The 27,408-nt window shown below is 38.2% G+C and overlaps 1 protein-coding gene and 2 long non-coding RNA genes across 5 annotated transcripts in view; 2 read left to right on the top strand and 1 right to left on the bottom strand.

Moving 5' to 3' along the window:
• Nucleotides 1–27,408, bottom strand: part of EEA1 (early endosome antigen 1) — a 48,138-nt gene that overhangs the window by 14,177 nt on the left and 6,553 nt on the right. The window contains exons 3-19 of one of the 3 annotated variants that reach the window (XM_083698549.1): nt 27,105–27,227; nt 22,245–22,372; nt 21,332–21,386; nt 21,153–21,218; nt 19,841–19,880; nt 18,912–19,025; nt 18,702–18,823; nt 17,756–17,911; nt 14,345–14,461; nt 13,219–13,557; nt 8,901–9,050; nt 7,698–7,817; nt 6,598–6,801; nt 4,672–4,872; nt 3,343–3,456; nt 2,446–2,601; nt 1,258–1,397 (exon numbers count right to left, since the gene is read on the bottom strand). In XM_083698549.1, the coding sequence (XP_083554675.1) occupies nt 1,258–1,397; nt 2,446–2,601; nt 3,343–3,456; nt 4,672–4,872; nt 6,598–6,801; nt 7,698–7,817; nt 8,901–9,050; nt 13,219–13,557; nt 14,345–14,461; nt 17,756–17,911; nt 18,702–18,823; nt 18,912–19,025; nt 19,841–19,880; nt 21,153–21,218; nt 21,332–21,386; nt 22,245–22,372; nt 27,105–27,227 (2,345 nt within the window). Of the gene's footprint in view, nt 1–1,257; nt 1,398–2,445; nt 2,602–3,342; nt 3,457–4,671; nt 4,873–6,597; nt 6,802–7,697; nt 7,818–8,900; nt 9,051–13,218; nt 13,558–14,344; nt 14,462–17,755; nt 17,912–18,701; nt 18,824–18,911; nt 19,026–19,840; nt 19,881–21,064; nt 21,219–21,331; nt 21,387–22,244; nt 22,373–27,104; nt 27,228–27,408 lie in introns of all 3 variants that reach the window. The other 2 variants (XM_083698550.1, XM_083698551.1) reach the window with 2 other exon arrangements.
• Nucleotides 7–3,691, top strand: LOC310825409. The gene is made up of 3 exons (XR_014555288.1): nt 7–1,073; nt 1,588–1,681; nt 3,599–3,691. It is a non-coding gene; the product is annotated as an uncharacterized lncRNA (long non-coding RNA).
• Nucleotides 5,381–11,844, top strand: LOC310825425. Its single transcript, XR_014555305.1, has 2 exons — nt 5,381–5,542; nt 11,652–11,844. It is a non-coding gene; the product is annotated as an uncharacterized lncRNA (long non-coding RNA).

Genomic DNA, 27,408 nt, shown 5'->3' with positions numbered 1-27,408 from the left:
ACAGAGGGGGGGAAATAAAACTCAAAAATAGTTCAACACTAAACTGCAGCATAAGCCAACATTCACACATAAAATATAACAAGTGGGTCACATGTGTTATCCCCTTAAATAACTAATGTTTTAAGCTTTCTTTTCATCTCCTGATAGCTAAATGATATGCTGGCAGCACCAATAAACTATATATTATGAGTTGAAATGCAAATTCTAGAATGAAGAGCCATTTCGATTCAACTCTTTTCCATTTAGAAATACACAAACTCTTCCGTAACTCTGCCCCCGTTTTGTGGAACAGCCGTCCTGATGAGATATTACCGAGGCTCGCTATCTGAACTTTTCAGAAACAATTCAAGACATTTTTGTTTCAATAAGCTTTTCCAATTGGCTTTTTTTAAAAAAAAAATCTCCCTTATGTGTCCATTTTTTATTGTCTTTAAGGTAAAGTTGCTTTTTGTACTGCTTTTAAAACTATTTTTAGCTGTTTTGTGGTATATTGAGAAACATGTAAAAGGAAATTCATAAATAGATAAGTAATAAAATGCAGGTCTGCTTGGTCAGTTGTGTGAATTTCAACTAATCTTATTTGCATTCTTGTTACTTATTCAAAACAATTTATTCATAAAACTTGGTACAAATAGTGAAAGCAGTTGACATATCAATAGATCTGAATTATCTGATGAGGACAAACCAATAACAAATACCTGCACTGCACTTGTGGAGAGCACAGCTCAGGAGCAGAGCATGTGTTTTGCACATACAAATGCCTAGGATCAATTCATGGCATCTTATAAAATGATTTTTGGTACAAGCGCTGACAAATACATGTCTGAGGCCTTGGAGAGTCTCTGCCAATCAGAATAGGCAAAACGGAACTCGGTAGGCCAGTGGTACGGTTCACTGGACCACCACTGACCATCACTGGAAGGACATGTGTTACTGTGATGTGTCTAAGTAACTGTGGCATAATCAGAGACACCATAATGCATCTTGATCAGATGAGCAAAGCATACAGTTAGGTGTGCTGGCAGCTGGCAGCAGCAGGAGGGAGAAATGTTTCCTGCTAAAATGCAGGGCATGTGAGTTAAGGGAGCAAAAATATGTGCCGTTTCTAGCTTTCTGCACTTAAATCTCCAACCCTGCTATAATCCCAAGGTGGGGGTGAGGGAAAAGAAGAAGCATTCTGCAACAAAAATGCTTGGGGTACCCATAACACTTCAATCCAAAGTTGGAACGTAGAATGTTTTAAGATATTTAGCATACATTTCTCTTTCTCTGTCTAGTTGTTTGGTCAGTTCTGCAGCCTTCAGACTTAAGTCTGTGCATTGTTGCCTTTGCTCCTGTAGCTCCTGAAGTGCCTTTTCCTTACTTCCCATGACTTCAAGAATGTCAGATTCAAGTTTCTGAAATGGAAGATTTCAGAAGGTTAACATTTTTCACAAAATAAACTGCCACAATTTTAAGAAGTTTTTTTAAAAATAAATAAAATAAATTCCCATTCTTCTAAGTAAGCAGAGGGCAAGACTTGTTATCTTGTATAGCATATACACATGATATTTTAACGGCGTGGTCTCTTTTCTTTAATTCCCCCAGTAACAGATAGAAACAAATTCAAAACCTTTCCTCACATTTAAGAAGGAGAAGGCCACAAATATTCAAAGAAATGGCCACTTTCAAGATTACTTGGGTAAGATCCTTACATACAATCCAAATATTTATCCTTAAGCAACATATCCTGCTTAAACCTGAACTTGACTTTGATCAACACCTCAGTCTCACCCACTAAAACACACTGCAGAGCAGGATATCATCTCTGCTATGTGATGTTTAGGAATCAAATATGCCTCACCCACACTGACAGTCCAGCTGTGGCACTCAATGAATAATATTAATGAAGTTACACCCAAAATGCTACTTCTGAAAAATATTCACCCTCCCCCTTCTGTCCATTTGTTCTGAAAAGAAAGCATGTTTTTATTTTGACAGATGTTGTTCCACACATATTTCAGGGAAGCTTACACAAATTTTGTGATTAAATGTGAACTGGCAATTGTTATTAAAAGTGCTGTTTTTAAAACTTTGCTTTCAAAGAGGCAGTCAAACGTCAAATAACCTCCAAACTCTAGTCCTTTACTGTTGTAAAGGCAAGTACATTACTGAAGCAGTGCTACTCACTGGCTTTTGTGCCATAGCATTTTTCGGAAACCTTCATTTTCCCCTACATCCCTTACAATTTGGAGACCTTTTCTTTTCTTTTTCTCCTTCCTTTTCTTTTTCTTTGTTCTACATTTGGTGGCCATTGAATCAGGTGAATAAAAAGTTGATCCTACCTTCAAAGCAATTCTCCACTCATACCATCCTCACTTTGCCAATGTTAATAATGCACATATCATATATGCAGCATATGAACAAATAATAATAATAATAATAATAAGGTTCCTAGATGCTAACCTTATGCTGACCTTCCAGTTCTTCATTTTTCTGCTCTAAATGAAGATGCTTTTCTTTGTACTCTTTAAGATTGGCTTCCAGCTGAGTACAGAATTCTTGTTTGTCATGCAGCTTAGCAGTAACCTGATCCAACTGTGTACTGACCTTATTTAGCTCCTTTTAATAAACATTGAAAAGGGTAATTTTTAGAGAATCCCCGTAACTGTCACACATGTTTAACAGCAAAAAAATATTACTTTGCAGCTGAAAGCCCTTAACTAATTCCTTTTTAAAGTATTAATTATTATTATTAAAATTTCCATACTGCCCTTCATCCGAAAATCACAGAGCAGTTTACAATATAAAAACACAAAAATGCATATAAAAAAATACTTCTTCTTCAAGTTTAAGAGGCCATAAATTGTTTCATTAGCCAATATGCATCAAGGAAAATTCATTCCCAGCTGAAAAATATGGCCTAGGACCCAAAGAACTGCTTAATTTTCTTCATGAGCCACCCAGAGAACTCCATTATGGGATAGATATATAAATACAACAAACAAATAAAAAAGAAGTATTAATTTCTGAATTTTACACCCACCCACACATTCATTAGCTGATTGACATTCCCACAGTGGCTTCAGACAATCCTAAAAAGTTGTGTGAATCGAGTCAAATCTGACCCATTTTCTTCCACTACAGTTCATTCACAATTTTAGTAAGTCATGTATGCATCTCCCTTCATATTTCATTAAAAAAAATAGCTTAACAATATTGTTTTAACAATTTCAACCATAGAGGTCATCACAGGGTTATATTATTATATACAAGATTTCCCCAAGTGATCTGGTTTTAAGCATATCAGATTATCATTGTTAATCATGAAGGCATTTTACATGACCTTGTTGTTTCTCTCACCTGCTGTTTATCTTGTAATGCATTCTGGGCAGTGTCCAAGTGATTCTGGAGATCTGCTCTTTGAGCAGCTTTAGCTGCTTCTGCTGATAGAAGCAATTCAGTCTTTGCTTTTACCTGACAGAGAATTAAGCAAGTGCTTCAGTGTCAATCACTAATATTACAACAGCTGCAGTTTCTTTAAACTACTTTTATTTTCCTGAGGTAAGCAGTTTACTAAGTATTCTGATACCAAATAAATCAATTATTCTTCCAAAAGATGCCACTGAAACAGAATTCATCACAGCAATTCAACTGTTCATCAATTCAGGGAAAAGCCACAATTCATCAGTTTAATTCCAAAAATGGGTTGCCAGTTGTGAGTATTTTTGAAGAACTTTCCAAACATACTTTAGTTTTTCTGAGTTTTAAACTGACTTTTAACACAGAAATGATTTAAAATTTCATAGATTCTTTTCTAAGCCTATTTTCAATTCAAAACAGCTAAACCAACATTCCTCCAGTATAGCATTTTTTCAGTTCCAGGGGCTGGTACAAAAAAGAAGCCCATAGAACTAACCAAACTCTGGAGAGCTTCTAACCCACAAAGCCAATAACATAAAGCAAAGTCTTTTATTACTCTGGCTCTGTTTTCTAACCCTCTTTAGCGTATAGCAAGACAATAAAGAGACAATAATAATACTTCCTCCAACCTGCCTTGATGTTCAATGCAAATGTAATTTGCAGGTAAATTACATGGTTCAGCAATATCGCCAGATTCAAGTCAACTACGCTTGCTTTTCATGCAAATCTTTGCTTCGTTAACTATAGCAGAACTGATAGCCCCAAGCTAGCTCCTGTCATCCAGAAACGTGAAAGTATTTGCTTTGAGAGATCTTTTAAAAGAAAAGAGCTTCCAAAACAAACTGACAAAACGTTACGGCAAGGTGCAAACCAAAAGGTGGGCAGTGGCAATGCACAGGTGAGGAAAGAGGAAAAGGTAGGAACAGCTGGATGAGCAAATCAGAGCTCAAAAGCTATTTGAATTCTGATTAGCACTAAGGTCACATCCATGCCATATATTTAAAGCACATAGCATCTCTCAAAGAATCGTGCCAACTGTAGTTTAACTGATGAAGAGCAAACAACTGCAGCATGCAAGTTACACAGTTACAAACTTTTTTAAAAAAAATTAGCGATGTTTGCATGGATACTGGTTTAATTTCAGGGAATTATAGAAGCACATTTCTGAAGGTGATCAAGATAGATTGCTGTCACCAGGCTTACTGAAATTAAACTAGTATCCCTGCCCCTCATATATTTTGATTCGCACGCAGCATAAAATTAAATTACCTGCAAATCAAGTTGTATTACTTTTTCTTTGCTTTCACTTAGCTGAGTATTTAGTTCACTTATAGTTGCCTCTAAGGAGAGAACGCGGTCTTGAGAGGCTCTTAGATGCACTTTCTGCTCCTGCACTTGCTCATGCAAATTCTCTAGGGCCTGTTTATGACTTTCTGACTGGTTTTTCAGTTTTTCCGTCAGCTGAGTAACCTATAAAGAAAACAAAAGGATAATCAGAACAGGGAAACTTACAAAAATATATTGTCTACTCTATAATATGAAGACCAATGCTGACCGTTGGCCTTTCTTTTATAATTTTAGTAGGATAAGTACTACTATAGACTTCACACGTTTACCCTGCTATTACTAGAATCAAATGAAAATTAAAGGCCGCAAAACCAATTTATAAAATTTAAGCATCAAAAGGGTAAGGGGTAAGGAAGTTGTCTCAGAAGGGTCTATCTGATTATAGCCCTCCTATTAAGCTATTTTTGAGTTCTTGGTGGAAGCTCAACTTTCGGTTGATTCCTACAAAGAAAGTCATTTTATATACACATCATACATTGGCTCTTCTCCCTAGAGGTCTGCCACACTTTGGCTCTCCATGGAGTTCTTGTGTTAACAAGAATATGAAACTGGTCGACTGCTGCAGCAAGAATAATCTTCCTTCTCCCTCTGGCAAAACATTTGTGGATTATGGACTACCATCCACTGTTTGGGCTGCTGAGGGTTTCAAGCCTTTGCCTACAGAGACACCTGAAGCTCCTGATGGCATATATCAATTGCCACCTTTCTACACATACCATGGAGATCTGTACTAAAGAAGGTGTTGGCATCTCTTCCTGTTTTGCACTATGCCTAAGAAAGGATGTGAACCAAGGTGGGTGATATAATGGTATTGTTAAATGGTGTCATTTAGCCTTCACCAGGCTTTGACTGATGCCTTCCATGCATAACTACCGTATTTTTCGTCCCATAGGACGCACCTCGTTTTTTGGGGGGGAATAAAGGGGGGGGAAATTCCTTTATTTCCCCCCCATAAAGCAGGTCGGGGAAACCGAACCAGGTCGAGGAACAGCGGGATGGCGGCGCTGTGCCTCCCTGCTGTCCCCCGAGCTTGTGGGGCTGGCCGATGTCTGTCCGGTGCGCGGGGCGCTCTGCTTCAGGGTGCCTCGCGCCCGGGCGGCAGGCTGCTATCTGCAGCATGGGGAGCCTTGCGGGGAACTCCTCTCGCTCTCCAAGCTTCAGAGAAAGCCTGCATTCGCCCCATAGGACGCACCCAGATTTCCCCTTCATTTTTGGAGGGGAAAAAGTGCGTCCTATAGGACGAAAAATACGGTAATCTGGGGGCATCTTCAGCAAGCACAATCAGGGCAGTCTTATTGCATGAATGCTATAAGGAGTGGCCTTCAGTGTTGCTAGGTTCTCTCTTATTTCTACTGACATTATTTTGCTTTCTACTTTGCTGCTACGGGAGCACAAGACTCTGACAATGTTATGCTAATTTGGCTAGGGTATACTGGTGTAGCAGTATGGGAACAGATTGTATCAGTGTATCCACAAACAACACACTCAAGTATTTATCTTACATATACATTAGAGGGGGAAAGCATCATCTAACATTGAATCAGATTATCACATCCAATGTGAAAATAATATGTTTAAACTACAAAATATCAGCAAGATGGGTGTCGGCACTCTATAGTATGGGTAGGGCTAATATCATATCATTGTATGTACTGAAATATTTTTCACATATTCAAGAGTATTAAAATAACAAATTTACAAGGAAAAAAACAAGAGTCTGATCTTTTAAATGCCTAAACATACTTTCTATTTATTTTTACTATTTCAGTCATGACACACTTTGTGAATCAAACAGAAAAGCAACAGCTTTTTTTAAACGAACCCAGAATTCTACCTTAGAAATTTTACCTGTTCTTGCAAAGTGTGGTTCTTTTCTTGTAGCTGGTTAAGAACAGCAGTTTCTCCTTCACCGGCTTGAATTTTGGCATACAAATCCTCCCTTTCCTTTTCCAACAGGGTGATATTCTCCTTACTCTTTTGCAGCAGGGCTTCAAGATTTTGGATTTTTTGATCCTTATCCCCAATCTGACGAAGCACTTGCTCCAAATCATTCTTGAGGGTGGCAGGAGAATAAAAGAGTTCAATTAATTATAACACATTTCTATTTATTTATTTATTTATTTATTTATTTATTTATTTATTTGCTTGCTTGCTTGCTTGCTTGCTTGCTTGCTTGCTTGCTTGCTTGCTTGCTTGCTGTATTTTGATATTGCCATTTAACCATAATGGCTCCTGGCACAGTTTACAGTAAGAACATATTAAAATGATTAAAGTCTAAAAAACAATATGTAACAGGCAACAAACCTACCCAGAGAGCCACAACATAGGACAATCAAAACAGTTTCAAAATGAGCAAAACACAAAACAGAATTTACTGAATCTAATACCTGACCACCACCCCAAAAAAAGCGACAAGTTTTCAGTCCCTGCACTCAAAAACTGCCAAACCTTCAAAGAGGTGAAGTTCGAAAAAGCAGCCCTTCCCTGACAACGACTGCTAGCTAAGGACAACCAGATGTCCACAACTGATGATACCTCGAACAGGGCCTCATTGGAAGATCTACTACTCCCTGAGATACACAGGACCCAGATCATTTATGGATTTAAAAGTTAAGACCCGTAGCTTGGATTGGGCCTCAGAAATCTAGCAGCCAATGAAGATAACTTCAGCACAAATTTTATATGGTTGACATATCATTATACCATCAGCAGATGAACATCAAAACTCTGAACCAGTTGAAGTTTTCAGTCCATCAGCTGTAATGCTTTTTTAAACTGGGGTGTCATTAATCCAATGTAAAAGTCACTGAAGCATGAATAAATGACAGGAGTAAAATCCTTGTTTTTTTGTAGTGGGCTCACCTGGTGCATCAGAGGAAATTGATATTGCCACCTCTTGTACCTACTGCCAACATGGTCTTTTTTTCTAGGAGCATGAGCTCTCTTACCTGGGCTTCTCGCAGCTTTGCTGTCGTGCTTTGCTGAAGATTCTGTTGCTCCTGGTGCTGCTGTTTCATTTTATCTAACTGATGCTGCAATTCAGTTGCATTTGCTGCTTTCTCCTTTAGCTTAGAAAAATAGTCACAGACTGTTGACTGAAAACTGATAAGCACAATTCAGTAGTTTAATAGCGTTTATCATTTTGTCTAATACTGAAGCAGTTTACAATAGATACCTTTTAAATGAGTTTAGAAGACATGTATTAGGTTTGTACTAGACAAAATGAAGTATCAGTATTTCACCAGGGAATACTGTTTCTACTCCAAAAGGTGCCAAAGTACAATAAAAGTGTGTAACTTGGCATGGTGCTTTACATCTGGAAATTTGCATGTGAAAAAAAGAAAATGGCTTCTGTTTCATTAATAAGAATTTTGACATAATTAGAATTTTGCATGCTGTGCCTTAGATAACAATAACAATAATTTCCATAGGTTTAGTTAAAGCCAGATAGCGACCACTGCCTTAACCCCAGGACAAATCTTGAGGGGGAAGTAAATAATAAAGACCTCTTGTTTAATCAAGGAGGACCAATACTTTGATCCATTAAAAATATATCACCTTACCTACTTTGTATGTCTTCAGATTGGAGAGAGAGGAGAGGGAACAGAATAAGGGATTTTAGAAGGCACAGTTCTTTAGCTAAGACTGAAACCATTCGGATCCCCACCCCACCCCGGTGTAGCTACAACTGAAGCACACAGGACATCCCAAAGTAGTACTGGAAGGGGAGCAGAGGGAAGAGACTGTTGGCAGCATGCAGGATGGGCTACTGATCTCAGTTCAAGAGAAAGATGAACCACGGCTCGTTCCACAAATTCCAGAGAGAGATCATCTCACAGAGCCCTGTGAAGACGATCAGTGCCTGTTCACCCTCTTTGCAGTGGCCAGTTCAATTCTTGACTTCCCGTCCTCCTTTATTTTAGTACTGATTAATAATTTGTGTCCTTACTAATTTTTTTTCCAAACTGTAAGTGGTCAAGAGACTTCAAAGTCTTCTCTGGATTAATTTGTCAAAGCAACTTGCACATTTATAGGGTACTGGCTCATACTTTATTAAAGTTCCAACAATATGATAAAGGATATTCCAGATACCTACTATGGAACATAATTTAAAAGCTAAGCAAGAATTGCATGTTGCTTATAATTCCTACCTGCTCCTCAGCCCGTGAAAGTTTTAGCTGAAGGTCAGCCACCTGCTGTTCCTTGTCCATCAGCTTTTCACTTGACAGTTGTCTCTGCTCTTTTAGCCGGCCATGTGCTTCCCCAAGCTGATGCTCTGTCTCCAGAAGTTTATTGTGCAACTGGAGGGAGAAACTGGTCTCATTATTCTCAAAGGAAATGTTTGGCAGACACTTGGCACTTTATCTTTTAATCTGCTATACTCGCATGCAAACTCTATCAACACATCATGCAGTGGGTAACATGTATATGGTTCACATCACTGGATTGGGAACGGCACATAAAAAGGCACTGCTTTGGCAATATTTGTTAGGCGGGAGGGACTCAAATCATTTCCTTTCAAGGATACCCCAGCTAAAGAATGGGGTCAATTCCATGGCATGTTTTTATTTACTTGTTCATTTTGTATATTCTGCATATATAAGCAACAATTGATTAGATTTCGATAACTGTGCTGTATCATCTGTGCTGTGTTATCTGTGCTGTGTTAAAGTACACAAAGGAAAGGTGGATAACACCTATAGACTTCTTCTCAAACTTCATCTAAAAAAGAGAAAGGGAATCAGAAAAAAATGGGAACCATCATACCAGACAGAGCTTAGAAATGGATTCGGCACAAAATGAACAAAGTATAATAACAATCAATTTAAAATAAAATCACTATAAGACTTTGCATTGATGGTATTTTATACCTTGCAAATAATTTTATATTTGTAGTGAACACTAGGCATATTGCCCACATATCTTTGGGGAGTGTTGTAAAACTAAGGATTTCTGGAATCATGTCTTGGATAACATCAAATAATTAACTGTATATGAGATTCTAAAGAACCCACTGAATATCAACTTACATTAGTTAGAGGACTGTGTTGTTAAGGGGGACATTGAAATGGCCACTATTCTGTTAGCAGCAGTTGGAATGTCAATTTCAGCTTAAGGATACCCTCCTTTGTCAATGTGGATTCTTTGGGATTTGAGACTTACTTACAAGCTCCAACTTTACTTAATGTGTCAAAGCAAGAGAAAACAATTTATACGAAAATAAGTTAATTGAAATATGGATAACCTTCCTATTTTGGAATGAAAAAGCAGGGGATCATAAGGCCATATTGATTCTTTGCTTTGGTTTTGTGAATTCACCTTTTTCATGCATTTTCTTTTTCTGTAATAAATATTTGTAATGATAAATGGCAAATATTTTAAAGACACACATACAAAAGCTATGTTTTTATTCAGATGTACAGTTTGTATGTGCACATATGAACTGCGTAAGTACAATGCAGGAGGTTGGACTAGATGACCCTTGGAGTCCCTTGCAAGCGTACAATTCTGTGAGTCTATAAAAAGGATGTCTACAATAAAGAAGCACATAAGACAAGGGAAGCCAACATAGTGCCCTTCAAATGTTGTTGGACTGCAGCTCCGATTATCTCTGCCCACTGACCCTGCTGGCTGTGGCTGATGGAAGATGAGAGTCCAATAACATCTGGAGGGCACCATGTTGGCTACCCCTGCTACGAAACATTTGTCGGTTGTATAGCTGAGGCAAATACAGATTGCAAGACTTGAGAATGATTCTGTAAGAAATATCTCAAAGAGCCAGAGACAAACAAAGCAACCTCTTTCAAGTTTGAGGCAAGTACAATATCCCAGGGACCAAACATCCTTTCTATCTCTCTTCCATTAGAAACAGCTGGAACAGCACACTTGTCAGTGATTAGGCCTTGCCAACCACACAGTAACACACAATCTATCATGTGTTAACCATTATCAGATTAAAGAATCAAGGCTTGCAAAATCTAACCTTATTTGAGATTGTCTGATTCTTTTTATTAAATGCCATTTTATCAGGACTATGTTCCTATGAACAGGGGCCACACATTACACCTGTGCTTTAAAGCCTATACTGGCTATCCTACAACTTTCAACAGCCTTGTATTTAAGCACTAGACGGCAGCTGTGGACAATAAAAATCTGCCTACAGGCAATTGAGTTGGCCGGCAGATATGGGATAGGGTGTTCTATCCATCCCCTGAGCCCAGCATAGAAACCAAAAGGGATGTCCAAGGAGGCATGTCTCCTCCTCCAGGCCCAACACAGCAATACAGTCCTCTGTCCCTCTTCTGTCTTTCCCCAGCAAGCTAGATGTTTTTGTGGGATTATTTACAGGGTTGTCTTATAACATGCTGGGTTTATGGATGAATTTTCTAGGAGCAATAAATGAGCTAAGAATTATAAATCACTTTACAAAGGGTTAAACATGAGAAATACATTTACAGCCTTACAGATTTGTACCAAGAACAGACTCTCCCATCACACTGGATCACACTTCTGAAATTGACCTGCAGTATCACCTTGACTATATTGTCAACAGTTTGATAAACAACTAGAAAGAGGTCTTCTCAGAGGGCATTCCCTTTGGAACCTTCCTGAAATACTGTGAAGCCTTTAGTTCCGCCTTTTGAAATCAGAATTACAAAAGGTACTGGGGATTCCAGACTGGTATGATATTATTTTTTAAGTATGTTGGAATGTTTTGTGGTCTACAGGGATAATATTAAGATTCTCCATTATGAAACCTCAAGTCTGGATGGAATGCACCTCTTTGTGATGTTATCACAGAAGAATTTCAGTGAGCTGCACTTCTTTTTCTTGAAATTTATTATTCAGATCAGTATTTCTCCTACAGAAAATCATCTTATTCAAATCCTATTAATTTACAGCACACTCTATGATGATGAAATGAATTTCCAGCTGAACTCATCAGTTAAAGATGCTGTTGCTTTTACTCTTGGTTGCTACAGAGACAACTGCAAGTTCTCCAATCTAAATTCCAAACAGGATGTCAGAATCTTCAGTTCTGGCACATCACCAAAGAACATTATCAACCAATAGACTTCAATCATGCCACAAGAGGTATGTTGCACTAAAAACAGGCACAGCATGAGCACAAGTCTATTACAGGCAATTGGTTAGAAAACGGCAAACTAGCTTTTCTCCCTGGTTGTTTTTTCCTTCCTAAGAACTCACACACCACTAAAAAGGTACAGATTTGTATAAAATGTCTATATGCTACTTTATATTTATAGATGAAAATTTGGAACCAGCTACTCTACACAGAAATGCAATAGACCTGGTTTGGGCATGGAAACTGCCTTGGTTGCAGGGAGTGTCTGATCCTGTTAATTCTCCTTGATCTCTCAGCAACCTTCGATATCCATGACCATGGTATCATCCTGGAGTGGCACTGCTTTGTGCTATTTCCAGTCCTATCTGAGAGCCAGAGAACAGTGACTCGGGATTGGCCCCATAGAACGTTTAATGTGGGCTTCCACAAGAGTTTGTTTTATCCCCCATGCTGTTCAACATCTGTATGAAACTACCAATTGGAATCATCCGGACATTATGAGAGTATTGTCATTAATATACTGATGACACACAGCTCTATTTCTTCTCACATCTGCAAATACAGTGGTACCTTGGGTTACAGACGCTTCAGGTTACAGACACTTCAGGTTACAGACTCCGCTAACCCAGAAATATTACCTCAGGTTAAGAACTTTGCTTCAGGATGAAAACAGAAATCGCATGGCGGCAGCGCAGCAGCAGCGGGAGGCCCCATTAGCTAAAGTGGTGCTTCAGGTTAAGAACAGTTTCAGGTTAAGAATGGACCTCCGGAACGAATTAAGTACGTAACCAGAGGTACCACTGTATGGCAGTGGATATGCGGATCAGAGTCTACTGAGGAAATGTAGGGTCCTTACAGAGTGAGGCATTTTGGCTGAAGTGACCCAAACCGTTCACTACACTTAAAAATTAACTGCTGTTAAACTCTGAACAGTATTTGCCTGGCAAAGCAGCAGCAGTGCAGGCCATCTGCAAGACTACCTAGCCTGGACATTCTGACATAGGCAAAAAGCCGTGCAGGAGTGTTGCTGACCATTCTGCTGCAATGGCAAAGCAAAAGTGGTGCTCCTGGAGTCCTAAACAGAAACGGGTGGGTAGGTGAGTGGCCAGGTGAGAGCATTCAAGTCTGCTCCCTCCCCTCTTCCCATAGCACTGTCAAGGCAAAAGTCTCAGTATGGCTAACAGGCAGGCTTGCCCTGCTCTTACACCACAGAACAAGCAGCCCCCACAACTTGCTTCCACTATAAGCCCCCCTTTCCTCCAATGTGGGTTACCTCAGCTGTGAATTTATGCTTTATTTTGTAAGCCACATATGAATATACATACATACATACATACATACATACATATATATTTCTTCTGTGTGAAAAACATTCATCTTACCTGATTTAGTTCATTTTGAAGTTGTAGGCCATGTTGTTCTTTTTCCTCCCTTTGTTGTTGTAGCTGTTTGAACTCAGCCTTGAGGTGTTGGTACTTGGTCTCAGCTTCTGACAATTCTTCCTTAAGTTTCTGACTTGCTTCTCTCCTTTCATCCAATTCTTTCTGTAACCTCTGTAATGAGTCCTCAGATGCAGACAGCCTTGCCTGAAGTTGTTGACAGTCCAAGTCCTTTTGATTAAGGGTTGCTTGCAGATTTTTTTTGCCAAGTAATTCTTCATTTAGACTTTCTTCTAATTGAGTATAACCCAACTCTCTTTTTTTCAACTTTTCTGCCAGACTCTACAGTATTAGATTAATTTAAAATTAAAGTATAGGTTACTCCACTATGCTGTGAAGTTATTCTCAACTAAAATTCTTAAGAAGCGTTGACTGGTATCACGGTACCATTCTTTTACGAGGAGATAAAAAACAAAGTATGCAACAAGTAAGAAGGCCAACTGATTCAGTCTAAAACACAAGCATGGTATGCTCTGCTCAGTGAATGATATCTATGCTACAGGTTTGTGCTTGTTTCCACACAAGTGCCTTGGAAGTCTCAAAGCTGAGTAATACGTGAAGCTGCTGCTGCAAAAAGGGCCACATCACAGATGAACATTTTACACGGTTGTGGCGGCCCAAGAAAGGTCTGCCACAAATTATAACAGCTGCACACACAGCTCCCACATGAGCAAACGATTTTTCACTATCTCTATACCTGTCTGTAAAATCACAGCAATGCCATGTATTTCCAAATCTTGGGAGTATGGGAAAGCTGGCATGGATATGAACTCATAATTTCTATCTTTTCTCTCTCCCCAAAATCAAATGCATTTCCCTTTAAATACCAAGGGACAGTATCATGGTCTCTGTTTTCTTGTTGTGTTCTTTTAATAACAGAAAGAAAGAAAAAAGTCAAGGGGCACCTGTACCACTGAATTATTTTACTTCTGCCACCTTCATCAACTGAGTTCTACACCTCTGAAATTCCAAGGATGCAACGTTGAGAATTTTAGCTAACCACTTGAAAATGCTAGGTTTGGTGTCAATTGACATTCTCAAATAAAGTTAATAGCTCTAAGATTCTTACCTGGTTTTTCTGTGTTAATTCATTAACGGACGTTTGAAGCTTTTGAAGGTCCCGTACATATACTGCAACCTCCTGTGGTCCTTTGGCAAGTTCAGCTCTTAACTGATTTATAGTAGTCTTAAAAAGAAAAAGAAAAAGGTAGAAGAACAATTCACATATTTGGTTCAGTGTGTGTGTGTGTGTTGTGTGTGTGTGTTCCATGAGGGTATTCTAATGAAACTGAGTTTTTATTAGTTTAGATCACCACCAAGAAACTGAGCATATTTAATTATATCTAGAATCTCTGGAAGAGGCTGCTTTGCTCCTGTAGCACTTCTTTCAATTTCTTCAGGATAAGAAGGAAACTTTGTTTCCCATTTTATTGTGGTAACCAGAAACATTTTTTCAGAAAGGAGATGGCAGTGTGCAATTTTTTTTCATAGTTATCTGATATAGATAGATACAGGACAATGTAATGGTATAAAGCTCAAAAGGTTTTACTAACTGATTACTAAATCAGTGTTTAACTTTTACATATGAAATGCAGGTCCCTTATTCTTTTACCACAATAAGTTATTATTTTAAAAAATGAAAGTTAAAAATATTGAGTGTCCTAAGGGCGGGGGGAGCATGTTTACTATCAACACGAGAAAGAGAATTTGGTGACAGAGCTCAGATCCTTGAAAGGTGTGTGTGCATGTATGAACCTATTTTTCATGTGTGTGCACTCAAATGTACTATGGCTACAAAACAGCTACCAGGATGTAGCTCGCGATGAAACTACTGGCTTTCCATAACATAAAAGTATAAGCATTCGCTACAGACAGGGTTACTTTTGGACAACTGGTCCCTTTCCATGGTCCTTTTTTGTGGTTTTACGAAGCAAGTACATCTACTTGTGATAGATGGAATTGGTTTGTCTACATTTTAACACAAGCTTTGCGAGTGGTCAGGTACCCCACTTTGTCTTTGGACAAGCAGTAGCGATTGTAGAGTGCTTCCTAGCTACTACGCTTTTTGTATAAGCTCTAGCCCTTTTATTTCTATAACTTAACACCCCATTCTTCAACCCAATGAGGTTCCCAATAAATTCATATAAAGCTACACTTCTTGGCCATGAGGGACCTTGCCACGCTAATCCAAGCTGTCATAATGTATAGGATTAGCTGCTATAATGTGACTTATTATGCCGTTTTTGTATTTTCCAGCTGTGTGTTTTATGCTCCACTCGTAGGCTGAACTCAGCAGGATACGGCAGCTGTACTGCTGTTCTGCTCTCCCCCTTCAGACATAATGAGGAGTACAGGACTCTTGTTCCACTGATGTTATATCAAATGAGGTTCTATGTCAAATTTCCAAGTCACTTTTTAAAACTTAGAGGACATGTTTATTTTATTTAAGTAAAAAAGAGAGTTCATCAGGGGTGGCTCTGAGGTACCGAAGGGGGAAAACCATGCCACGTCCCCCAACACTTCCATAGATGTGACATAATAACCACAGCCTTTAGTTTTTCTTCCTCTGTAATCACACTCTGTGGCATTGTTCATCTACTTACCTGAATATTTTGCTGAATTGTTAAAGTATTTGCAAAAGGTTTGCTGAAATGTCTTTGATTTGCACACAGATACACAGTAAGTTCCCACCTGATGTAATAAGATATTGAAATGATCTTTAGAACTGAACTCAATGTGATAGGCTGGGATTTTTGTTTTTGTTTTTTTAAAAGGATTACCTCAAGTTCCAAGACCTCCATGAGAAAGCAGCAAAAAAAAATAAAACAGATGGGTGAATGGTGAAATAAAGCAATGATAAATGCTAGTACTACGTTAAACACAGATTTCATGAATTTCATGGATGTACTTTTAGCAGGGCTAGGCTGCAATTCTGGGGTTAAATACCACTGAATTCAATGGGGTTTACTTCTGAGTGGAAACACAGAGAGCTGCACTATCAGGCTGCAACACCTATGCACACTTACCATTGGACATATTAGGACATACTTCCAAGTAAGCATATATAAGATTAAGTTGCAAGTATTTAGATAACTCTTTGTGGGCAGCACCTTTTTAATTCAGGGACCCAGTCCCACTACAGTTTACATTCTTCGAGTAAAGAGTATTTGTTTTGCTTTTTCATACTGGTTTATGCCCATTATATATCAACGGCAGTCCTCTTTGGGTAAGGAACCTGTTACCCTCCAGATACTGTTGGCAGCCTGACCAATGCTAAGAGACAATGAGAGTTTGAGTCCAACGACATCTGACAAGCCACATGTTTCCAACCCATACTCTCTATCAGTGGTTCCCAACTGGTGGTCTGCAGACCCCCAGGGGGTCTGTGGCACCATTCACATAACTAAAACTACCATAGGTAAAAGTAAAGGGACCCCTGACCATTAGGGCCAGTCGTGGCTGATTCTGGGGTTGCAGTTCTCATCTCGCTTTATTGGCCAAGGGAGCCGGTGTACAGCTTCTGGGTCATGTGGCCAGCATGACTAAGCCACTTCTGGCAAACCAGAGCAGCGCACGGAAACGCCATTTACCTTCCTGCCGGAGCGGTACCTATTTATCTACTTGCACTTTGACATGCTTTCGAACTGCTAGGTTGGCAGGAGCAGGGACCAAGCAACAGGAGCTCACCCCGTTGCAGGGATTCGAACCGCCGGCCTTCTGATCGGCAAGTCCTAGGCTCTATGGTTTAACCCACAGTGCCACCTGTGTCCCTTAAAACTACCATAAAAGATATTAAAATTTTCAAAAGTACGGGGTGCATGGCTTAGCTTCTGAAAAACGGGTGGGGGGGGCCACAATACTTCGCTAATTGGGAACCACTGCCCTATATAATCAAGTTATAAAGCATTTTTAGTATCTAGAATCCAAGAGGAAGATGAGCACAGATGACTAAAAAGAACATGTCACAAACACTGAATAAACAATATGATAAATGCAAAACTAACAATCTAGACAGAAAACTTGTTTATAGATTTTCATATAGTTGACCATCACAATTTTAAGCGCTTTTTTTTTGGTTAAAAAATGAGGTGCCAGTACTCATATATTGATTAAAGTGCCATGGGTGCCAGCAGAAAATGGCTCCAAGGGGGGGGGGGGAGGAGAGAGAGAGAGAGAGAGAGAGAGAGAGAGAGAGAGAGAGAGATGCCAGTACTCTGTACCAGTGGGTACTGTCACAAAAAAGCCCTGCCTAGAGATATCACCATATAATAATGAGAATAAAAATGATATTGTGAAATGGGAATTGACTTGGAAGTAGCAGTGCACACAGGCTTCCAAAGATGATATGAATTGATAATGATAACAGATTCTAGTTAAAAAAAAAAATTAAAAAAATATTACAGTAAAGAAAGAACTCAAGAAAGAGCCCTAGATTAATATTTATTTTTACATGAGAAATATTTTTTGCCAGATACTCTACCTCTGAGGTTGAACATTCTGCTCGCAAATGATTACACTCATCTTTCAGTTTCTCAGATTCTTTCTCACGCTCCAAAGTCATCTTGTCCATCAGCATTTGAACTTGAACTAATTCCTTCTTTAAAACAGCAACATCTTCCACCCCGGGCCTCTGAAGCTTTAGAAAAATGAAAGAATGGCAAATACATCTTATGGAAATCAGACTGGCAGCACATTTTCAATATGGTTTGCCAGAAATATTCTGACTTGACACCTGCGATCGGGGATATTAACAGCACACAAAAAATATTCTATACTGCACTGGCCAGATTTAGATCTGCTAAAAACCAACATGGTCACTGCATCATGTGCAATATTTCTGTATTTGAGCAGTTCTAGAACAGCAAATCCAGCTTTCATTTCTTAGGTCCAGACAGTTGGTTTTAACTTCATGGGATGTCTTGACACTCAACTCCTGTTGCTACAGTACAGTGTAACTACATCTACTGGAACTGCTCAGAGAAATTCAAAGTCATATGAAGGTTAAAACTTGCAACAGCTGTGGGTAATAACTTGTATCTAGTTACTTTTTATACTCAGGAATAGTTTCCTGGGTAGAAAATGCACTGTGCAGTTGATTAATTGTGCATACGTACTTAATTTGAATGTGGCAACAGAATGTAAAAAAAAAAAACCATGATAAATTTAGTAAACAAGGGAAAAAATAAGTACAAAATTCTTACTTCCCAACAACAATTTCTCTTTCCCTTTCATTAGTTTTTTTTAGTTTAGGGCAAGACAACAGATTCTTACATCAGGGCCTTGTTTTGTAACATTAAAAAATCACTGTCAAAGATGAACAATAACAGCTTGTTTAAAAATGCAGCGAAAATGATCAATAGCTGGAACCGTCCCCTTCCAATTTGGACAAAGCACAAGTAAAACATGATCACATGATAATAAGTTACCAGCTCTGTTTTCAAATCTTCGCATACACCTCTCTCTTTTTGTAGCTCTTGTGTCAAACTGGCCACTTTCTGTTCTGCAGCTTGTCGAAGGCTTGTTTCTTCATCATATTTGGCTTTAAGATCTCGTTAAGAGAAAGGTCACACAAAAGGTCATTCATTTAATTTAAACTGAAACAAGTATCGTGTTGCATAACAATTATGGACACTTACCCACAATTTCAGTGGCCAACTGTGCTGCTTTCTGTTCAAATAAGTCTTTCATCTGCTTAATATTAAAGTTTTCTACATGACTCTCTTCTAGCTGCTGTTCTAATGATTCTAATTCTAAAAAGAAAGCATGTTTATTGAATATCTCAGAAGTGGAGTAATGTTTTACAGACCCCTATACTGATAAAAATAACATTTTTTCACATTAAATAGAATCTTGTCGTGTGAATAAAAAATGATGCTTAACATAATCAAATCCTAAAAAATAAGTACATTTTTTTGGAACTCCAGTTATATTGCAAAACAACTATGCAGACATGCTGCATTTTCATACAAAGTACAGGCATGTTTCACATTTACTCACAGCAATCTTGAGCACTATTATTTAAATTTATTTTCCCACATTACTCACTTAGATTATAAGGATTTCCTGCTTATTTTAACATAAATACTAAAATGGAGGACTACAAGTAATTTCCAGAGCAAATAGATGATCAAATTAATCAAATAAACCGTGTGTTAATTGTGGTTTCCCAATTATTTAACCTGGTAGCAATTGTGGTTTATTAAATCATTAACTATAATAAGCTGCAGCAAAAAGAAATTGTTCTAAAAGGGAACAAGCTACAGGAACATGTAGACTTTTACAAGAAAATTAATCTCCTTTCCTCTAATTAAAACACAAAACCAGCATGACTTTCTAGAGGTACAGAAATGGCTCCAGACAAAAGCAGAGAACAAAATTTTAGAATATTTGTCAGCAGCACTTCAAACTGAAATATTTGCACTACAGCTGGTTGAGTCACTTTCTTGAAGCAGACATTATGGGGGGGGGGGAATTCTTCAAGAGATATGTGAATCATGCAATAACATTTTCTTGACAATTACATTTCTTTAACCACCACAAAACTGTGTTTAAAAAAGTATGCTACCTGTAGATGCAGCAGTTTCCAGTCCATCAGGTTTAGACTCCTTAAAAAGAAAAAAAGAAATTTTTCAGAGGTATTTGAAAATATTGCCATTTAGTTCCACACACTTAAGTTGCAAAAGTTAAGAACTGATTAAATTCAGCACATTTTATTGATCAAATTCAACAGTTACCTGTAGAGAAAAGAATGCCAAGTTGTTGTGACTAAGAATAATCCTGCACTTGAGTAAGTTACCAAGACAAATTATTTAGTACATACAAGTACTTCTATGAGTCCACACACTACACTAAGGGAACAATAAATAATGCTATGCTTTTATGTTATCTCCATTCACTTTGACAGGACTCCTCTGAAATGAATAAAGATTGTAAAGTAGTTACATTTGTTGGGTTACTATGCATTCATTCTGCTAGGATCAAAGGGCAGAGCTGCAGGATGAAGCCCCCACGGTCTTATCCCACCTGGAACTCAAACTGCCAGAGAGAGGCAAAACGACCAGAGAAATGAAGACAGATGCAGATAGGATCAGTAGGTGTTATCAAATACTCATACTCAAGAGTAGGCTGATTGAAATCAATAAACGTAAGTAACTAAGTCCACTGATTTCTATGGTCCTAATGCCAAGTATGACATAGCTGGATATCACCCAGTAAAAATAGAGGGGGTGGGTTTCTCTTTAATAGGATTTTGATCAGTACATGTATATCTGGTTTTCACAGGTTTTAAGACTGCATTAAAAAAAAAGAGCACACTTCAAGCAATTCTTCCTTAACTGGCACTGCATTAAAGACGGATAGAAGGAGAAGATCAGCAGAGGAAAGACAATGGAGAAGAAAAGGGTGGTAGGAGGAAAAGGAAGCTATGGGGAGGAAAGAGAACAAGATGGGAGGGAAAGGGACAGAAGACTTAAGAGAGAGGGGGGAATAGGTCCAGAATATGAATATGAAAGCTTTGTAGATGGTCATACTGTTGACACTACTACTGTATAGTTCAGGGGTGGGGAATCAGTGAACCTACAGGTGCTACTGGACTTTTAACTCCCCATCAGGGGCATTTAAGTTCAACAGTGTCTGGAGTGTCACAGGTTCCCCACTATTGGTACAGGTTAAATAAATCTATTAAATAAATCTATTAAATGATACACACACACACACACACACACACATGCAATATTCTTAAACTACTTCAGTAAATGAGTTATGGAACTAACTGAATCAGGCCACGTGCCTTACAAAAAAGGTTTTAATCTTCCATTTCAAGGATGATAACAAACTGCTTGTGGTAAACCTGCTTCAAGTATTTTTAAAGCAATTACTTGCTGCCTCTGCCCTTGAACTTTCTCTAATTCTTTCTTCAGCTCTTCAGAGTACCATCGCTCCTCCTGAGCAAAGGGAAGTTAAAAGCATTTTATGAGCTTATAGGTTTAGCAATCTTCTAATGCACTTTTTAATTTTAAACAAAGAACTGCATTCACAAGTAATGCACACTTCCAACCTTAAGTGAAGCTTGCAAGTCTTGAACTTCTTGCCGTAGTAGTGTTACATCATCTCTGAAAACATCCCATGTTAAAGAGGAGACAAATAATGTTTGAACTTGTGTTAAAATAAATTTTTGCAGTTAAATTAAATAACATTTATTTCTCTGAGAAATATTCAAACAAACTACTTTCAGTTAGTCTTCTGAATTCCAGATACAAGTTAAGCACATATCCATTAGCTCCCCCTCATATTAACCATCATATTTAGAAATGCTACACTTATTAACATAAGTACCTTAAGTCCAAACTTAAACATTGGCTTTAGCTGGACTTACTTCCTAGTTAAATAAACTTAGTACTGCAATCCAGTTTTGAAATGAATATGCAGTCATTTCTCTACATGAAGCATTAGGAAAACATCTTTTAAGAAAAAAAAATGTATTTTAAGAAAAAACATCTTTTAAGGAAAAAAAGGGGGAACCAGAACAGTCAATAATTACTACAACAATGATATAATATTATAGAGAGAGAAAAGCATATTTGCGACTGCAGCAACTTATTTTATTTATGTGTTACTTTCCAGAAAAGTCTTGAAGCAACCAACAATAAGCATAATAAAAATAAATCAATATTAAAAATTGTACACTAAAAGTTCATTCACAGAAAAATCATAAGTAGTGATGAACAATTCAAAGGCCTAGCAAGTTTCTACAAACGGTACACAAGAAAATCCCATTGTACCTTGTCTGCTACAATGAATAGCATGTAAGCTGTTGAAGATTCTAACACTGGTAGCCTTCATCCTTTCATTTAACTGAACCATTTATCTACTGCAGATTAACATGCTTCAATATATTATTCAATGTTCAGATTACTACATGCTTAACATGCCGTTATGATAAGTTATTACTGCTTAGTGTTGCTTAGTACCTGTTTGGAGACATGTTAGTTTCTCTTCCTTGGCTTGTATCAATACCAGATTCATGAACTGCTTCATAGTGCTTAAAAAGTTCTTCAGCTGATCCATGAGACTTCATACAAAGAGGACAAATAAATCCCTGTAACATAAGGGGGAGAATTAATAGTATTCCCTTGCTTTTTATACTACTTTTAATTCATCATTCTATCTAAATATAGAATATTCTGTAACGAAACAAGAAAACTGCATTTCAACAATACAGTTTTCAAACCACTCATAAATGAGTCAAACAAAAACTATAAATTGAGATGGATGTGCCTGTAATAGTTGCAGTAGTAAACAATAATTGTAATTTTGAATATGATAAGCAAATAATTGCTAATTCAATGCCAGACATGCAATACTTATCCACTTTGACTTTTGGAACACTTTTAACTTACATTTTAAACCTATATCACTTCTGTCATTGGGTTTGTCTACACTTCCTCTTAACATATGTATGATACTGATCCATAGGATCTTTCTGCAGAATTCAGATTCCAGACTCCAATTCAGACACTGTGCCAAAACACAGCTAAGGAAACTTACCTCTAGGCCACATTTGTATATAATGCTGAACTATGTGAGTGAAGTAAAATGAGCCCAAACAAAAACTCAAGCTCACAGACTCAGCCTTCCCCTTCCCTTCCACATTGCCAGGAGGAACACCTCTGGAACATTTAAGTTTCCATTTTATAGACGCTTGGCTTAGCCTTACATATTAAGCAGAGACAGTGATTTAAACTGCTTAGCTAAATAATACAGCTTCATAACTCCTGGATTGAAGCAGAGTCAGATTTAGGGAAGCACAACGGGTTCGGTCACTCTGGGAGTGAGGCCTAGGAGTCGCCACATGGGGTGCAGCAACTATTATGCAGAATGGAATGCGAGATGTGCAGGGTGCCAAATTTTGGAGTTGCACCGGACACTGCTAAAGTATGAGACCCGAAGATCCACAAATGACTGTTTTAAACCATGACCTCTAATGCATACATGAGGAAGATGAACATGTTTATTTTAAATCACGATTATGGTTCATACACAATGCTATGCCAGCAATCTGCAGAAACTAAATGCTGCAAAAGTTCTTCTCCTGGCAGCACGGATGGAAGAGATGGAAGAGGGACCACTGTCCAAAGTATAAGGCAGCTCCCTATTGGCAACTGCCACACATGCAAGCTTCATGCTTTTTCCCCCACATGAAGAGAAAACACTTCTAAACAGGAAACACAATGTTGGGAACTTATGAAATAGGCCAATGAGCACAGACTGCTGGCTCAATCTTTGAAACATGCCAATGAGTGGATTTCCCATTCTCCTTGATGAAATGTTCCCTCTGAATACTGGGATTTCTACTTCACATGTAGAGCTTTACAATGTTACAGAAGTGAGCAAGAAGCACCTACACTGAATTCTGCAAGCACACCATAACTGCTAGATTGAATAGATCATATCAGCACAACCCACCAAGCTAAGTCTACTGTAAATACACATTTGGTATAAAATGTCATTAGACTAATAATGAGGAATGAGCTCAGCAATTCCTTTTGACCTATTAAATTCTTATTACTACCTGCACCACCGCTAACTGCCAACCTCCTTTATGCTGGACATTAAGAATAGGTAGGTAGCATCCTTCCTATGACTTCCACTTTAAAACAAATTGTATATTCACTGTAGAGCTTACCTTACTCTTTATAATTGTATTATATGTAATTTTAAAAATTGTTTTTATATATGCAATGTTTATGTAATATATTGTAAATGTATCATAAATAACTTCAAGATGCCTCCGAGAAAACAATCCACAAAGGAAATAAATAATAGTTGTTGGGTGCGAACTATTATAACATTGTTGAAAACAGACATGTTGAAAACATGTTTTAAAAAGTATTTACCAACCCTATCAGAAAAAAAAATTGCATCATGATCAAAAAGCTGTTAAAGACACTTGTATACAGGGCATTCTTCATCACTAAGAGCTGCTTCTAACAGTACATTTTCCTTATATGCAAGTAGAATCAGGAAGTATGGGTACCTAAAATGCAGATATAGCATTCAAATGTAAGCGTCCTCCATTTTATTTGCAAACCGATCACTCAACGTTCAACCAGGCAACCATTAGCAACTAAAATGCACAACTAAGGCTGCTATGTTTTATACACTTAGGGCTGGATCAAACGCTCCAGCTCTCTCACGCAAAAGACCAAGATTTAAAATAACAGTAAACACATTTAACATAAAAACAATGCACCGTAATCTACTTAAACTATAGGAAGACTATAAATTTAAAAGTTTGTACACATTTTAATGCTGTCAACTAGCAATTTTATTCATGTGCTAAAATTCAAGAGATCACGTTGTAGTTGCTATGGTGATCCCACAAGTGATAGGCAACAATTATGTTGTTATCTAGGGCAGAGTTAACTAAACTTTTATATTAAATTTTTTTGCAAACAATATTTAATATTTAAAAACACTATATTTAGTTAGGATTTAACATGGCAACATTTGGTCAAAAAGAGATGGCAACAAAAAGAAATCTCACTTGGGAGGTAATAATGGCACTTCCAACAAGCAGTCAAACTTAGCAGAAGGAGAATGAGCACAAACTAAAACATGTTTTCATAAAGGGCTATCGGCTCATACCACACAGGCTTGGTTTACAGCACAATCCTACGAATGTCCACCCATAACAAATTCCAAATGTGTCCAATAAAGCCTACTCCCTATTAAGTGTGTTTAGGATTGCAACTTTAGACATTGATAGGATGAATCCATCGGCCCCAAACAAAGCAAAAGCATGGTACAGTATTTTTAATGCTTTCTTCCAAACATTTCAGCAAAGGCATGCCTAAAAAAGGGGGGAGCTAAAATGGACTTACATACTTACATGTAAGATTTAGCACTTTGATCAAGCCACTCACATTTACTGTTGTTGGCATCCGTCTGTCTCGAGAGACAATGGAGTGAAACTCCAGGGGTGAAGTCAAACTGCTGCGTTAGCAGCACCAAAGTGACCTACCCAGAGCGCAAGTCTGGGCAGTGTGTATGGAGGTCCTGGGCTACCCAGACAACAAGACCCGCCCACCCAGCTTCGCTGATGTGGTCCAAAGGAAAGCAGAGCAATACATTTGGCACCAGCTGGATGTACAAGGACTCCTAGGATTTGTGTTGGGTTTACTCCTTAGCCTTTTCTTCTCCTGAAGATATTCTGCAAGGCAGCAAAGGTTTAGGATCAGAGTTCTCCTTCTCCTAGATGGACTACCTTCCCAGGTTAACAAGTCCCATCTGCTCCTCACTTTCTTCTACAACACCTGAAGACCGCCTTCTTGACCATTGGCCCCACTATTAGTCTTGTCTGTTCAATCTGCCAAAGCCTGTCTTTTCATGCAAGGGAAGTCCTTAACTCAATGAGAGTTTAAGACCCATCAGCTACCCTCACCTGGTTTAGCTGGCCAGTCAAAGCCATTTCCCAAAGTGTGGAAGCTGTCACATGCTGACAGCTTCTAGGAGTCACAGGTGAGGACCAAAGGTGGACAAACTACACCATTTACTGTGCATCTTTTAAAAAATAATAATCTGCATACTAGTATGAATGAAGCTACAGGAGAGAAGGTAAACTTCCTCCATATCTGTCAATGTTAGTATGTAGAGTTACACTGCAACATTCTAGTTACAGATAGGTAGCCGTGTTGGTCTGCCATAGTCAAAACAAAAAAAAATCCTTCCAGTAGCACCTTAAAGACCAACTAAGTCAGTTCTTGGTATGAGCTTTTGTGTGCATGCATGTATCTGAAGAAGTGTGCATGCATGTATCTGAAGAAGTGTGCATGCACACGAAAGCTCATACCAAGAACTGACTTAGTTGGTCTTTAAGGTGCTACTGGAAGGAATTTTTTTTGTTGCAACATTCTAATTGTTGATTGTACGTGAAAGCAATACCTTTTTAAAACGCACAGTGCAAAAGCTACTTGAGCTCATTCCCAGATTCTCCTGACAGTGCCTGAGTGCAATTGTTTTACTATTGATTGGTGTTTTATTAAAAAGACGAAAAAAATCACCCTTTACCATAAGAGGTAACATTTTCTACGAGAGGTTTCACTACATACACTACAAAAAAATAATTTAAAAAAATCCTGACTTTTCTTCAAGTAGTAATGCCTTCCTAGTATGCCTACGAACTCTCAAAAGAAAACCCCAAGCAAAACTACAGCTGCCTATGTATGAGCCATGTTGAAGGTGGTGGATTCTTCGCCACTCCAGCCTTCTACAGGTTTGAAACGCTCTGGCAAAAATCTCCATCTTGGTCCGTAGCACAGACCAAGCTGCCCAATATAGCTCTATATCCAGAAACCTAGAAGCAGAATTTCTAGTGAACAAGTCTGTCAAGCCACAAACACTTACATGGGAAAATGATTTTATATCCTGTTCTGTAAGTTCACAATGAAATATGCCGGAGAAAATTCAAGTAATGTATCAAGTTGTTCAAATAACTACATGAGAAACAAAAACATGCAAAGCTATTTTCAATATGTAAATGCCAATCTTTGATACCACAGCCATTCCACAAAAGGCAGCTGCAAATCAGAAAGAAGGAACCACAAGACACTGTCAGGACATACAATATCTGGCACTAGCCTTCTGTTATGGATATAACACCACCACCACTAAAAAAACCCAACAACCACCAATACACCCTGTATATTCCTAGAGTAGGAAGTATCCAGAAAAGCTGAAAGGGCACACACCAGAGCAACCAGAAAGGAAAAGCACTTATTTTTCCAAGCATCCCAGAACCAAGCCACTGAAGCCAAATAAACAAGACCCACAGTGGCAGTAGGCAGTTCACGAAGCTCCAATCTTCTTGTTTCTATCCCAACGTGCTCTTGGTAATGTTCGGACAGATCAGTGGCAGTAACACACATTTTCATGCACACTGGACAGATGAAGCCCTGTGAAACAGTTGCTTTTAGGCATGTATATATTTTAAAACATTGGAAGCAAACTGAATGTCAAAAAAGGCAGCACAATGCTCAGATTTTCTGTGGCAGCAAATATATACAAAATATGGAGAACCAAACACAACGCAAAACAACATTTTATGCAATATTGCAAGATATTCAATGCAACTAA

This window comes from Podarcis gaigeae (genome assembly GCF_964106915.1).
Source record: "Podarcis gaigeae genome assembly, chromosome: 10".
Taxonomy (NCBI): Eukaryota; Metazoa; Chordata; class Lepidosauria; order Squamata; family Lacertidae; genus Podarcis; species Podarcis gaigeae.
The sequence above is the reverse complement of the archived record's forward strand: the minus strand, read 5'-3'. Positions and strand labels throughout refer to the sequence as shown.